The sequence below is a fragment of the Humulus lupulus genome, chromosome 2, assembly GCF_963169125.1.
Source record: "Humulus lupulus chromosome 2, drHumLupu1.1, whole genome shotgun sequence".
Taxonomy (NCBI): Eukaryota; Viridiplantae; Streptophyta; class Magnoliopsida; order Rosales; family Cannabaceae; genus Humulus; species Humulus lupulus.
Window position 1 is genome coordinate 122,279,323 of NC_084794.1, and position 12,628 is coordinate 122,291,950.

Sequence of the window (12,628 nt, forward strand, 5' to 3'; positions counted from 1 at the left end):
GGAAGAATAACGGCCCTAAGCTGCTTTGTTTCGAAGTCGACGGACAAGTGCATCCTGTTCTTCAATATACTTCGCGGAAGCTAGAGGTTCGAATGGACGACCAAATGTGAAGAGGCCTTCCAGAAGTTGAAGGAACATCTGACCCAAGGAACGTAAGAAGTAGTCTACAAGAAAACTTAAAAGTATACTTGTAACGACCCAAAATTGCTAATAAGGCTTAAGGGCCTTGATTAGTGTGTTGGGAGGGCATAATTGGTATTTATGTGAATAAATGATTAAATGCATGATTATGTGGCATGCATGATTATATGAGTATATGGATATGATTAGATGCATTTTTATGAGTATTAAATATGCATGTGGGCCCTGTTTTGTTTATAAGGGCATGTGTGTAATTTTGGCCCGTTGAGGGCATAAATGTAATAATATGTGATAAATTTTTGAGACCACATTATTATGTGGATATATTTGCAGCTTGTGGCTCGAGACAATCCTAGTGAGCGGTTTAGCAAAATAGTCACGGTGGGGATTTATACCCAGCTTGGGGGGAGCCTAGGGGTATTTCTAGGAACTTGGGAAATATATTGGAGATTATTAGGCATTGGGGAAAATAATTGGTGATTAATTAGATGACGGGAATTAAGTGGTAAATATTAAGGACACTCGAGGAATTAGCGAGAATTGGAAGCAAATGACCAAAATGCCCTTAGAGTGTTTGAAGGCTTAGATTTATTTGGGAGGGCAAAATGGTCTTTTGGTGTTTAAGAGGGGATAAATGTTATTCTGTCTTTTGGGCTTAGTGGAAGTTGTAGAAAGAAACAGAAGCTGAAGGAAAGGAAAGGAAAGAAGGAAAAAACAGAGCACCAACCTATCCCTCACCCTCTCTCATACGATTTGTTCTCTCTCTCACCCTTTCCTCTGGATTTTGAAGCTAAGAACTCAGAGGGAGTCTAGGCTTGGTTTGGGGTGTTGATCCTTGGGGAAGTTAAGGGATTCAACTGGATTTAATTCTCAATTAAGGTAAGGTTTAAGGTTGTTTTTTAGATTTCTGAGTTTTGGTTGAGGATGAATTCTGAACTTGAATTTTTTATGGGAATTTAGGGACTTTAGCTTGGGGATTGGAGGAACTGAAGTTGGAAAGGCATTGAAGGCAACCTAGGGTCGAATCCACTCAGTTGAGGTAACAATTTATGATTTTGAAGTTCTAGTTTTATGGTTTTCTGATGGTGTTCATGAGCTCTTGAGCTCAAGTGTGATTTCTGTGTTTGATGATGTTTTTGGCTGAGATTTTGATGTTAATGAGTTGTTTTGGTTGGGTTATAGTGGGTTGTAGGGTCAATTTTGAGGTTGGATAAGTTTTGGAGTGGTTTGGTAGAGCTTTGGCTTGGGGAAATTCGAAGGAAAACCCAGAAAGCTCATGCATGCTGTTTGTAGCGCTAGCCTTGGAGTGCTACAGCACTAGGTTTCATTTTCCTGGGGGGTTTTGTCTCTGTTTGTAGTGCTGTAGCGCCTACCTTGTGGCGCTGTAGCGCTACCCTGCCTTTAGAAGTGGGTTTCAGGTGTTTTTCTTAGGGTTTTTGCTTGGGGGCTCGGGGGTCGATTCCACCACCCCGTTTGGTGGAATTGGGCTTCCCGAGGGCTTGGGATTGGTCCCGAAGTTGGGTTACGGAATTGAGTTAATGATGGTTCTATTTTACGGTTGTGACTAGGTTTTCGCTAGGGCTCGGACGGGATCGTGCTCGAGGGTCATCTCATTTAGCCGAGGCACTCAGAATTAAAGGTAAGAAAACTGCACCTGGTTATGTGGTTATGTTGGGACTAAGAGTTCCCTATATTTGTATGTGATGTCATAAGATGGTATTATGCCATGGGGACATATGATAAACGACCTAAGAGTGCTGGAATCAATATTTGCGCACAGGACGCGGCTCGACCACTGGTAGCTGAGGTTAATCAAATAATCACTGAGCTTGGCCTAAGTGAGCCAGAGTCAGCGGGTTGAACACTAGGCTCGGCCTAAGTGAGTCGAAGACAGTGACTTATACAGAGGGTGCAGCCTAAGAGCGTCGACCCTAGATATTGTGTGATATGTTAATTGATGTTAATATGATGATTATGACATGTTTATTACCTGGATGGTTAATTATTGGTTTGTTGACTGATATCACTGTTTATGTGAACAATGTGGTCTATTGGGTGTTGAATTAATGATCTGTGAATTGCTTGAAAATTATTATTGATTATGTTATGCATTATAGTTTTCTTGCTGGGCCTCGGCTCACGGGTGCTTCGTGGTGCAGGTAAAGGCAAGGGTTTGATGGTTCAACCATGAGTTGGAGAGCTCTGGGGGCAAGGTGTACATTGTCAGCTGCTCGGCCGCCACGGTCGAGGTTTGTACATGGACGGAAACCTAAAATGTATATTTTGCCATTAGAGTGGCCATGTTTATTTATAACTTTTGGAATTTTTGTAAATTTGTTTTTTAAACCCTATTTTGGGATCCCATGTACTAAACAATCATTTTAATGAGAATTATCTGTTTATGACCAAAATCTTTTAAACTTAACCTGTTTATGACTATAGGATCACGTTTTCATTTGAAAGACTTGGTTAACAAGTCCTGCACTATTTTAAACACACAGTGTAACGACTTTGGTTATCCAGGGCGTTACAATACTTGTAGACTCGGGGGCAAGTGTGAATATGGATAATTGTCCCCTCAATCACCACGTGCTAAGCCACTAAGTTAGACCTCAAGATAAGAAGGTCTCTCAGGCGTGAGTCTAAGAAGATACCTCAAATCAAAAGATATTTTACTTTATGCACCAATGTTATTTGAATTAAAAAATAGGAGATTATATTTAAACAAGTGGAAGATTGATTAAATATAATGATAGTTTTACCGAAAGTGTTGTAAAACACTTTACGATTCTCACTTAAATTGAAGTGAAAGTATTTTGTTGTAGTGATTTATAATTGACTTTTACTTGTATAAAGTAATACACTGGATCTAACCATGCTCAAAAAATTTGATAACATTTGTACATGTGTAAAGAGCACTTTTGAGAAGATATTATTAAGAAATATCTAAATTTTAATTTGTAATTTTTTTTTGACAAATTTTTAATTTCGAAGTATTAGTTTTCTTTCATATATTTAGTAAATAGTCGGTCAAGTCATATGAATTGTATTTATCTTTAATCTATCTTAAATGTTGTAATATTTAATAAAATGTTTGAGAAGGTATAACCCTAAAATACCCTAGGACATTTTGGAGTTCTGGTCAGAGAGCCACCGCACACTATTTCTTCCTCTTCCTCTCCACTTCTCGCCTGATATATCTTTCGATTCTTCATCGTCCAGAAGGTAAACCTCCAATTTTTTTTTTCATGTCGAACTTTTTCTTTGGACGAATTTTTTTCTCCTTTGTGACATGAAATATACAAATATTGAGTTTACATCTCAAATATTTCATGTACAGGATAACAATTTGTTTTCTTCAAATCAAAAGCCGGAGTAACAATTCCAATTCAAATGGAGGACTGGGGTAATCTTTCTCAAATTTTTTTCAATTTCAAATTTTTTATTTTATTTCAATTTTTATTTTTTGGTTTAATCTTTGGATTCTCGTTTTAATCTCAGAGGATGAGCATATTCCGCCTGTTATTATTACGGAGAATCTCAACCTGCTCCTGTAATTATTTTATATTATTATTGTCGTTATTTATAATTTTATATATGCATAGTCATGGATTAGTGAACAACCCCATCTCTTCTTATTTTCCTTTTTTAACTTAGATAAAGCCTGGCCTATAACAAAATATCACTCGAGAAACTGTCTTAAATTGTGTTATATATTTATTTTTTTATTGGAACGATAAGTTTTTGATTCAATCTTTGTTTGTTTCTTTATGTGTGGCTTCTTGAGAACATCCAAAAGTTTTATTTTTGATTTCACATTGTTATAGTTTGTTGCTTGTTCATTTCGTAACCTTCTCATTTTGGCAATGGGACCAGGAACCTGCAAGAAATCCTCCTGCTGATAAAGCACCTAAGAAATCTTCAGCAAAGGCTGCATATAAGAAAGTTAAGGCCGTTGAGACAAAGGAAGAACCACTAGATCCTGTAGCTGAGAAACTTCGCCAACAGAGGTAAAATGTTCAATGCTTAATCTTATTTGCCTAAGCTTATATTTCTTTTATTCGTTTTAGAGGTTATGCTGATTATTATCTGTATTTACTGACTGTAATGCCGCTTAACTTACTAAAACACCCAAAGAATAAAGGAAAGAGACAAAACGTGAACTTATTCGTGTTGGTAAATGATGAATTGGAAGAATGCTTGCTCATTTGATTTGTGCTTTTCTGCTGTTCTAATATCTTGACTTTTGGGTGAGTATTCATTTGAGTTTTTTTTCTTCCTTTTTAATGACACCGGAAACCGCAAGCTCGCTTAGTGGCCCAAGTTCAGGACTGGACCCTCTTGCTCGACCCTATAATGTATTGGGAGCATTAAATTATAGCAATTGCTACGTGCGTGTCCAAGAGGAACTTGAGCCTCATACCCTGTGGGAGCAAACCATAGGTGTGCCTGTTTGAGCTACCCCTCTTGGAGGTTATTTCTTATTTGAGTTATTATTAACTAAATTTGGCTGGTCAAATTTCTTTCAAGGGACACGATGTAGGGAATTTTTTTTTTTCATGAATCACAGAATTTGTAAAAGCAGCGGCTACTTAGGATTTATAGATAAAAGAGATGTTTGGAGGGTGTTTGACACCTTAATTAAAAATGTGTTTTTTTGTTTTTAAAAGCTAAAAATTATTTTTTGAAAACAAGTTGGAGTGTTTGTCATTGTTTTCAGAAAATAATTTTTAAAGTAACAAAAAAACAGAAAATTTTGAGAACAACAAAAAGTTGTTTTCTATTGTTCTTAAATTTTCTTTTCTAACTTTCTCACTTCTTATTTTTCATCATTTTTTCTTTCAAATTATTTTATCTCATTATTTATTACAAACTTTTAAAATATTTTTCAATTTGTAAATATATTTGTTAATTTTTTATTTAAGATTTAAAAAAAATAGAACTTAAAAAATTATTTTTAGAAAACATTAACAAAAAACTTCTTGTATTTTGAAAATTATAAAAATAGTTTTTTGTTCTCATTTCTGATAACAAAATTTTGAAAACAAAAAATATAAAACAATGCCAAACAGGCCCTTGGCTTTTCATCTGATCTGATCTGCATATTAAATTTGTTTGTTTGAAAATACATCCCCATTTCTCCATTTTTTTTTTCATTTTTACATCAAACTTCCAAATCCTAATTTTTCGGTTTTACATCAAACTTTTACTCCTATTTTGCACATGACCAAATCCCTCTTTTCCTATTTCACTTCAAACTTTTAGAGTGAGTTTGACTCATTAACTAAAAACAATTTTTTGTTTTTAAAAGTTTAAAAACTTTTTTTTTGAAAACAAGTTGGGTGTTTGGCTTTGTTTTTAGAAAACAATTTTTAAAAATAAAGTTACAAAAAACAGAAAATTTTGAGACCAACAAAAAGTTGTTTTCTGTCTATTTGTTTTTCTCACATCACTCTTTTAATTATTATTATTATGTAACATCATTTAATTATGACATTATTTTCTCTTTTTTCACTTTCTCTCTCATCACTTTCTCTCCTTATCTTTTTTCTTTTTTATTTTCTCTCTTCTCACTTTCTATCATTTCATTTTCTCTTTCATCATTTTCTATCTCCTTATTTTCTCTTGTATCATTTATTATGGCATTATTTTTTCTGTCATCACTTGCTATATTCTCTCTTTCTCTTTTATCATTTTTTCTCTCTCGCCATTTCCTCCCTCTACTCACTTCTCTCTCTTTACTTTCTTTCTCATCACCTTCTCTCATTTTTGTCTTGCTTCGATCAATTTTTCTCTTCTCAATTTGTATTTTTTTCAAATTTTCTCTTCCTACTTTCTCACTCCTTATTTTTCATCATTTTTTATTTCAAATTATTTTATCTTTTTTCTGTTTTATAAATATATTTGTTTATTGATTATTTAAAATTTTTAAAAAATAAAACTAAAAAATTGTTTTTAGAAAATATTAAATCAAATAATGCCAAACAGGCTTTATTTATTGATATCATTTAAATATTATATTTTATCCAATTCAAATATTTTCTCCAATATTCAATAATATTCTCGTATCTTCTAATATTTACAATATCTACCTATATATAATCATAAAATAATATTCTAATAAATAACCGGTTTATACTTAAGTTAGTTCACTTTGAGAAGAAAAATATCTTGAAAATGATGTTCACTTTGAGAAGAAAAATATCTTGAAAATGATGCAATATTTAAATCATCTTTCTTACTGAATAAGTTACTACAGAAATTCAAATTTAAAAAAAGAAAAATACAAACTACTTTTCATTAATTAGGTCAAACTGTGCAACATATTTCTCCATATAAAATAACACCTGAATCACTTGAGAAATTAAGAAACTATAGATCAAGAAACAAATTGCATATAATTATCAATTAAAATTAGACGGCAGATCCATCTATCTAATCAATCACAATTGTTTAAAATTTTACAATAATTATATCTTGATCTCTCAAATTCATAATTTCCATTAACGAAAGTGGTGAGACTAGCACAAAATTAGAGTTTTTGAAAGACTACAACTTGCTTATGAAAGTGTTTACCGAGTTTTTTGGAAACTAGAATTATGAGAGATAAGAGAATTAAAAAAAAAGGATTTAAAGATAATCACACAAGGTTTTTACGTGGTTGGGGCGCTAATGAGCCTTAGTCCACACATCTATTGTATTGGAGCTTAGAAAGCTTTAAGAACGGAGTTTTCTGCAAGTTTTGGCAGAGTATTTAGTAAGTGCTATGCTTCATCACAACTCCAGTCATTCTCTCCATTGCAGAGCCTTAACTCGCCAGGGCTGCTGCTTACTTAAGTTGCACGAGTGTTGAAGAAGGCTGTGCCCGCCCGGTCCATCTTTGTGGCGGCTTTGAAAGAACAATCCCTCCACAGCAATATTTCCGATCTTTTCTTATATATATGCATGTATAAGGTGAGATAAGCTCTCATTTGTTATGGGTTCTCTTTTAATTGTAAAATTATGAAATCTTTTTAATTTACGAAAAATACCCATTTTTCCCTTTTTCTATTCGGATTTTTGGTTTATATCTTTTATTTTAGATTAATTAACTTAACTGTTGATTAGGAGCTCAGATGTTTATGATGTTTCTAGATGGTTGTAAGGTTTTAACAGGTTCAAAATTAATTTGAGAGTGCTATAGCTAAGCTTCGTGCTAATGGAGAGAGGAAATCAGTGCAGTTATGTATAATTTTGATATGTTTCTTGACCGCTGATTGTATAATTCTTTTGGAATGGTGTTCCTGTTGTGCATATAAGCTTCTCATCTGTGATAAATAAAATATTGTACTTTCTAGAATCGTAATGAAGGGATTAAAATGGTTTTCTCTTTTCACTGCAGTTTTATATGTATGTGATTACTTTCTCAAATGTTACTGTTATATTCTGTGTGGCCACATTCGTTCAATCCAATCTTAGAAGCAGATGACTAAATTATTATACATTACTAATTTTGTAACATCTCTCTTTTTTCTTTAGTGGCCTGTTATTCTCTTTTTAAATGTATTTTGGGTAGTAAAACAGAAATGTATACTGTGAGACTGGAAATGGTTTTGTTTTCATATCTTTCTTTCAGCAATTGGATGCCCTTTATTCATATGTGACAAACCCAATATATGATTTTTATCCCTCGGTTCTCTACTATTAGATGTTGAGTTTTAGATCATATTCAAACTTGTGCAATTTTATCCTATCTGTATGTGTTTTTTTGCTTTAATGTTTTTCTTATTTGATTTTGACTAGAGTAGCAAAAAAAGTTATTTGTAGGTATGCCTTTGTTTGTGATTTGAGAAAACACTCTGCCTTTGAAAGACTTCAAAAGTAGATCTGGGGTTATACTAAGATATACTAAGACAGATTCACCAATTTTTCTAAATTTGGGGTTCACTCTGAATGTTATATTTATATTTGTGTTACTGTTGGAGAGCTTTGCTTTGTACTTTAAAGATGGCGGTGCCACGGTGGACAATGAATTGTTATGCTTAAGTGTTTCTTTTTCTTGTCATCATATCTGAAGCATCGTAATAATCAACAACCACTACTAGTTTCGATCTGCAGAGTTATATCTTCAATGGATTTTACTGTATATATCAGTATTTATATGTATGCACTTATGTCATACATAACTGAAACCATGTAATAATTCTTTACTTGATAAGGAGATAGATCCTTGCCATATTTATATATACATATATATATATTCAGTTCATTCCAAATTTTAAGTTAATCTGTCAAGATTGCTTGACAAGAGAATTGCACACTATATATTAATAATTCTTGCCATATGGTACACCCCAATATTACAACAGTATAAGAATTTTTAATTAAAAAACTTATTTAAATGAACTAATATTAATAATTTAGTTAATGTATTAATTTTGAATTTTATTTAACCAGATTTATAGGTAAATTAAAATCATATAAAATTTGTTAAAGATTATTTGTTATGTGCTTCCTTTTCACTTTATTTTTAAGTTTCCCTCGCACCATCAAAGAGTCCATTCTTATCTGTTTTATATGCTTCCTTTTCACTTTTGCTATGCTATCTGTATGGATTACACATTGGTGCTTCTAGTTTTAGTAATACTACGATATGACCTAATCAAAGTTTACCTTTTAGCTCTCATCCCACCAATATAATTTATAATAAATAAGTAGTTTCAGAAACCATGTAGCAGCTAGTACTAAGAAAAAGTTCTTTTCATCAGCCTCGCCCGGAAGACTTTATAAACATTTTGAAAATTAAGAAAACTTCAATTGCTTACTCTCTCTCTCTCTCTCTTGTTTTCTTGTTAAATATAAAACAAGGTATAGTATTAGTTAGAAACAAAGACTGGACGTGTTACGAGTTGGTGCTTCACTTATATTTGACTTTAAAATTGGAACTTAGAAATGGGTGTATGTATGTATATTACTAGTGGAACTAGTTGTTGAATTACGATAGATTAGGGAGCTGTTAGTTTTAGATTTGTTTCCGATTTTTGTGTTGGTGTTTGAATAAAGATATGGACAGTTTTGTCCATAATCTTAGGAGTCCAGATTTTATTCCTTATTTATAAGAAAAAAAATCCGTTTTTATATTAGAGAGAGATACACGGCTGTATGTGGCTGTATTCTCTATAATCTTAAATATATTTTCCCTTTTACTGATTGTAAAATAAAATAAGAGTTGTCCTCTCTACATCTTTACTAGCATACCCTTCACTAATTGACAGATGTGATGCATGATCTTTAGGATGTCGGTTGTCAACCCTTTAAAGAAGCTAGCAAAGTGTGTTATCCTTGATTTGGATGGTACACTTGTAAATACAGGTCAGCTCCTGCGTTAAAAATTGTTTTTCACTCTCGTTTGTTATGAAGACTTGTTTTCATAAGAAATCGATGCTTGTTATTTTTTGCTTGAATGTATTTTTTTTTACATAAAAATGCAGACGGCATTGTGAGTGAGGTTTTGAGAGTGTTTCTGGTCAAGTATGGAAAGCAATGGGATGGGAGGGAAGCTAAGAAAATAGTTGGAAAAACACCGCTTGAATCTGCAGTTGCTATTGTTGAAGATTATGAGCTTCCTTGCTCAGCAACTGAATTAATATCTGATATCACACCTATGTTCTCCAATCAGTAAGAAGATTATGAGCTTCTTTGCTCAGCAACTGAATTAATATCTGATATCACTCCTATGTTCTCCAATCAGTATAAACTTATGTCAAATTATTCTCCATTCTTTTTGTATGTGCCTTCTGTGTACATATTTCTGCACACGTAAATCTATTAGCACTTGCTATTACCAATGTTTGACCTTGCATATTTGTTTTATTGTTAGTCAATGACTTTGAAATGATAAAATTAATATTGAATTACATCAATAACTTTCACTTATGTGTGCTGAAATTTGAATTTAGTGGTAAACTGTGTATTGGATGTTTACGATTGTCATTGCAGCTGGTGCAATATTAAAGCTCTTCCAGGTGCGGATAGGTTGATTAAACATCTGAGCAGTCATGAAGTGCCAATGGCATTGGCTTCAAACTCTCCAAGAGAGAGCATAGAAACCAAAATTTCCTTCCATCATGGTATTTATTCTCAAAAACCTTAGTATTAGTTTGTTTCTTTTGCCTCTGGTGGAAAGGTTTTTTTTTAATATATATGTAACATTTTTGAGTTTATTTAATCATTATTGTTTTACATGTAGGTTGGAAGGAATCCTTTCCTGTTATCATTGGTGGTGATGAAGTGAGTGCAGGGAAGCCTTCCCCCGAAATGTTAGTTTCAACAATATTCTTTTCATAGCTTTCATCTTTTTTTAATGGTTATATAGCATTGAGGTTGTTTTTTTTTCTTTTTGGGAAGCTTCAATATTAAAGTGTATGGAAATCTAATTCGTGGTTTTCCAATTGAAGGTTTCTTGAAGCAGCTAAAAGACTAAATGTTGAACCTTCCGGCTGCCTTGCCATTGAAGATTCTCTGTATGTTAACCGACTTCTAGTTCTTTTATATTTTGAATTCATCTTTCTATATAGTATTTAAGAATAACCATATGCCTTGTCACAAGCCTTCTCTTTCTCTATACTGTTCAAGTTTTGCACATTTTTGTCTGTGTAGTACTTAGAAGTTTAATTCATCTATGACCAATAAAGTGCTTTCTCTTTTGTTGTATTTATAATCTTCAATTTTCACAACATTTAGGTCCAATTTGCTTCTATTTTCCTGTTTTTGTTAGTTTTGGGTAGTACTTTTCTGTACTCCAAGTTACTCCTTGCATCATTTTCTCTATATTAATAGTATAAGTAGTGTTCTTTTGTTTCAAAAAAAAAAAAATGCCCCAAACAAACTTATCTGCTATAACCAGACAGCTTTGGCATTTATTGGATAGATAGTTTGGAAAAATAGTCATCTTGAAACTTTCTCATGTTTATATGTGTTTTGTGCTCTCAGACCAGGTGTCACAGCTGGTAAGGCTGCTGGAATGGAAGTGGTTGTTGTACCCTCCCTTCCAAAACAATCCAATATTTTTACTGAAGCAGATGAGGTGATCAATTCTTTACTTGATTTCAGACCGGAAAAGTGGGGCCTCCCTCCATTCCAAGATTGTAAAATCTTTATCTTGTATCAACTCTGATTTTTCATTTCTTCTGTAAAAACTATTTTATCGATCGCTGTTTTCCTTTTCTCCAGGGATAGAAGATACTTTGCCGTTAGCACCTTGGTGCATTGGTGGTCCTGTCATTAAGGGTTTTGGACGTGGCTCGAAAGTGCTTGGAATCCCTACCGGTAAAGACTTGGAATATTTCTTATTCCTAAATATTTCGTGTTGCCAAATACTTGCTTAAATATTTTTCTGTCATTATTATCAGTGCGCTTCCATATTTTTTCAGCCAATTTATCCACAGATGGATATTCAGCTCTCCTTTCAGAACATCCTGCAGGGGTGTATTTTGGTTGGGCTGGATTATCAGCTCGTGGTATGGTTTTCAAAATGGTCATGAGTCTTGGTTGGAATCCATATTTCAACAACACTGAAAAGACTATTGTGAGTCTAATCCCGTATCCCTGCTTAAAGCTTCTTCTTTCCCTCCATTGGTTAATTTTGTTTGCTATGCAGGAGCCATGGTTGCTACATGACTTTGATGAAGATTTTTACGGCGAGGATTTGCGACTTGTTATTGTTGGCTACATTCGTCCTGAGGTATGACTTCCTTGGAAGTTTATTGGTTATCTGCAGAATATTGATTGTGAACTTTAAAATTCATGGTGACATGAAACAGGCAAACTTTTCAACCCTTGACAACTTGATAGCAAAGATTCATGAGGACAGGAGAATTGCAGAAAGAGCTCTTGATCTTCCATTGTACTCAAAATTCAAGGATGACCCATACTTGAGAAGTTCATAGGCATGAGCTACAGATTTATCAATTCAGAATTGAAAAATGTCTCATCACCCAAACAAAAATAATGTAGTCATTCTAGTATCTTGTACCATATTGGTTGTTAAAAGTGAAATTATTTATTCAAGAATGATGTGCATTTTTTTTAATCATAAGCAATGTAATTTATCCCTTGGAAAATAACTTGTAGCGTTATGTAATTTATTTTCAGAAAATTTACACTGGGTTGCTTATGGTGTGATTGGTATACAATTTGGATACAATTTTATGATTTTAGATTTTTAAAATCTATGGGACTTGTCAAAATACATGATTGGTAAACTATATTTGAAAATTAAATCCTAATCAAAATTCACAAAGGAAAGTAGAAAACAATAAAATTATGTTTTTTTTCCATTTTCATAAATTTAATTTTTTAAAACTCAAAAACAGTTTATAGACATTGAACTAATCATATTTTCAGAAATATTTTTTTAGTCACTAAATTTGGATTTTTATTTCAGAATTTTACTTTTCAAAAATATCATTTTTTAATCGCGAACCAATCAAACCTTTAACAAATTTTA

At 32.9% G+C, this 12,628-nt stretch overlaps 1 protein-coding gene across 13 annotated transcripts; it reads left to right on the top strand.

Moving 5' to 3' along the window:
- Positions 1–3,211: 3,211 nt before the first annotated feature.
- On the top strand, positions 3,212–12,295 carry LOC133818445 (bifunctional riboflavin kinase/FMN phosphatase). Of its 13 annotated transcripts, none has more exons than XM_062251319.1 (15): positions 3,212–3,366; positions 3,482–3,547; positions 3,643–3,694; positions 4,018–4,151; positions 6,946–7,095; positions 9,396–9,492; positions 9,612–9,798; positions 10,120–10,250; positions 10,370–10,439; positions 10,578–10,643; positions 11,113–11,267; positions 11,353–11,448; positions 11,532–11,707; positions 11,780–11,863; positions 11,943–12,295. In XM_062251319.1, the coding sequence occupies exons 6-15, from the start codon at positions 9,405–9,407 to the stop codon at positions 12,066–12,068; spliced, it is 1,179 nt and encodes a 392-aa protein (XP_062107303.1). In that variant the 5' UTR covers positions 3,212–3,366; positions 3,482–3,547; positions 3,643–3,694; positions 4,018–4,151; positions 6,946–7,095; positions 9,396–9,404; the 3' UTR covers positions 12,069–12,295. The 13 variants fall into 13 exon arrangements, with proteins under 13 accessions (XP_062107303.1, XP_062107300.1, XP_062107306.1 ...); XM_062251316.1 differs by lacking the exon at positions 3,643–3,694 and adding an exon at positions 4,448–4,614; XM_062251322.1 differs by lacking the exon at positions 3,643–3,694 and adding an exon at positions 4,448–4,614 and having other exon boundaries at positions 9,416–9,492.
- The last annotated feature ends 333 nt before the right edge of the window (positions 12,296–12,628 follow it).

What these genes read in the sequence shown, in the direction of transcription:
- LOC133818445 (XM_062251319.1), top strand. Translation starts at nt 9,405, where the DNA reads ATGATCTTTAGGATGTCGGTTGTCAACCCTTTAAAGAAGCTAGCAAAG. An exon ending in GGGAAGCCTTCCCCCGAAAT is followed by an intron (nt 10,440 to 10,577) that starts GTTAGTTTCAAC and finishes TTCCAATTGAAG; the next exon opens with GTTTCTTGAAGCAGCTAAAA. An exon ending in CCTCCCTCCATTCCAAGATT is followed by an intron (nt 11,268 to 11,352) that starts GTAAAATCTTTA and finishes CCTTTTCTCCAG; the next exon opens with GGATAGAAGATACTTTGCCG.